Below are 1442 nucleotides of genomic sequence, written 5' to 3'. Positions count from 1 at the left end.
TGAACTTTTCCTTAATCCTTACCTTTTTTTCGTCTTTCCCTTAGGACCATGGGGCCGATGTATGGGCAGCGAGTGTGGCCCTGGAGGCGGTCAGAGCAGAGCGGTGTGGTGCGCACACTCTGAAGGCTGGACCACCCTGCACACCAACTGCAATCAGACGGAGCGCCCGGACAACCAGCAGAGCTGCTTCAGAGTGTGTGACTGGCACAAAAACCTGTACGACTGGCAGCTGGGGACATGGAACGAGTGTGTCCCCGTTTCGCTGCGCAGCGCCGGGGTGCAGCGCCCCGCTGTGTGCACCTGGGGAGAAGAGGGCATCCAGACCCGTGAGGTGGACTGCGTCCAAAAAGCGAACGGAGAAGCAGCGGAGGGTGCAATCTGCGAGTACTTTGAGCCCAAGCCCCGCCTCGAGCAGGCGTGCATTATACCTTGTCCCCGGGACTGCGTGGTTTCCGAGTTCAGCCAGTGGACCTCTTGCTCAAAAACGTGTGGAATGGGCTTACAGAACCGCATCCGTTTCGTACTGTCGCCGCCACTGTTCGGCGGGGCGTTTTGCCCAAACCTGACTGAATTCCAAACATGCCAGCTGGGACTGTGCGAAGGAGAAGAGAATCTTTACAGCCTCAGGGTAGGACCCTGGGGGTCCTGCTCTGTACCACTGCCAAGGCAAGCCAGACAAGCTGGCAGACCACCCAGAGACAGCGAGAAATCATCTGGAGAAAGTGATAAGCTCTCTAAGGAGGGAGAGAAACAGTCAAGAGGAAATGATAAACCTTTCAGAGGGGGTGATAAACACTCCAGAGAGACCGTTCCCCAGCCTGGCGAGGGAGAAAAGCAGTCAAAAGGAGGGGATAAGCCTGGCAAGGAGGGTGAGAAACAGCGGAAGGACAAGGACAAATTAGCCAAAGGGGTCGTCAAACTACCGAGAAACAGAGATAAACCGTCCAAGGAGAACCGTAAACTAAGCAGAGCGAACACCAAATCCGACGGTCCGTCTCGGCAGGCGGACAGGCCCAAACGGCAGAAAAAAGCGAAAAACAAGGACAAAAGAGAGAAAGTCAGAGAAAGGTTAAGAGAGAGGGGAAAGGCAAAGGACCCGGAGACAAGAGAACTCATCAAGAAGAAGAGGACCAGGAACCGTAAAAACCGCGTGGGAGGAAAGTTCTGGGACCTCCAGGTTGGCTCCCAATCCCGGGAAGTGACCTGTGTCCACAAAAATGGAAACGTTGAAGCTCTAAGGTGAGACAATTCATTTTTACCTCTGAAAATCCCTTAAAATGCTGCCCTTTTCAATAATAATAATTTAGTGTAATCTTCACAAAAAAAATTGTCTTGTAACGAGAGGTGGAAAGTAACTAGTTACATTCACTCACCTAAAAGTAATTGAGTAGTTTTTGTAGTAGTTTCGGGTATAGGTAATTTTACTTTTACTCAAGTACATT

At 51.5% G+C, this 1442-nt stretch overlaps 1 protein-coding gene across 1 annotated transcript; it reads left to right on the top strand.

Moving 5' to 3' along the window:
• Positions 1 to 44: 44 nt before the first annotated feature.
• LOC103399118 (thrombospondin type-1 domain-containing protein 7A-like) lies at positions 45 to 1347 on the top strand (the record flags this gene model as incomplete). Its single annotated transcript, XM_025053963.1, has 1 exon — positions 45 to 1347. A coding segment is annotated over one exon (1199 nt), but the record flags the coding sequence as incomplete, so codon positions are not given.
• Between the last annotated feature and the right edge of the window lie 95 nt (positions 1348 to 1442).

The sequence above is a fragment of the Cynoglossus semilaevis genome, unplaced genomic scaffold (assembly GCF_000523025.1).
Source record: "Cynoglossus semilaevis isolate Cse_v1.0 unplaced genomic scaffold, Cse_v1.0 C19203362, whole genome shotgun sequence".
In the NCBI taxonomy this organism is placed as follows: Eukaryota; Metazoa; Chordata; class Actinopteri; order Pleuronectiformes; family Cynoglossidae; genus Cynoglossus; species Cynoglossus semilaevis.
This window is presented reverse-complemented; position numbering and strand designations above follow the sequence as displayed.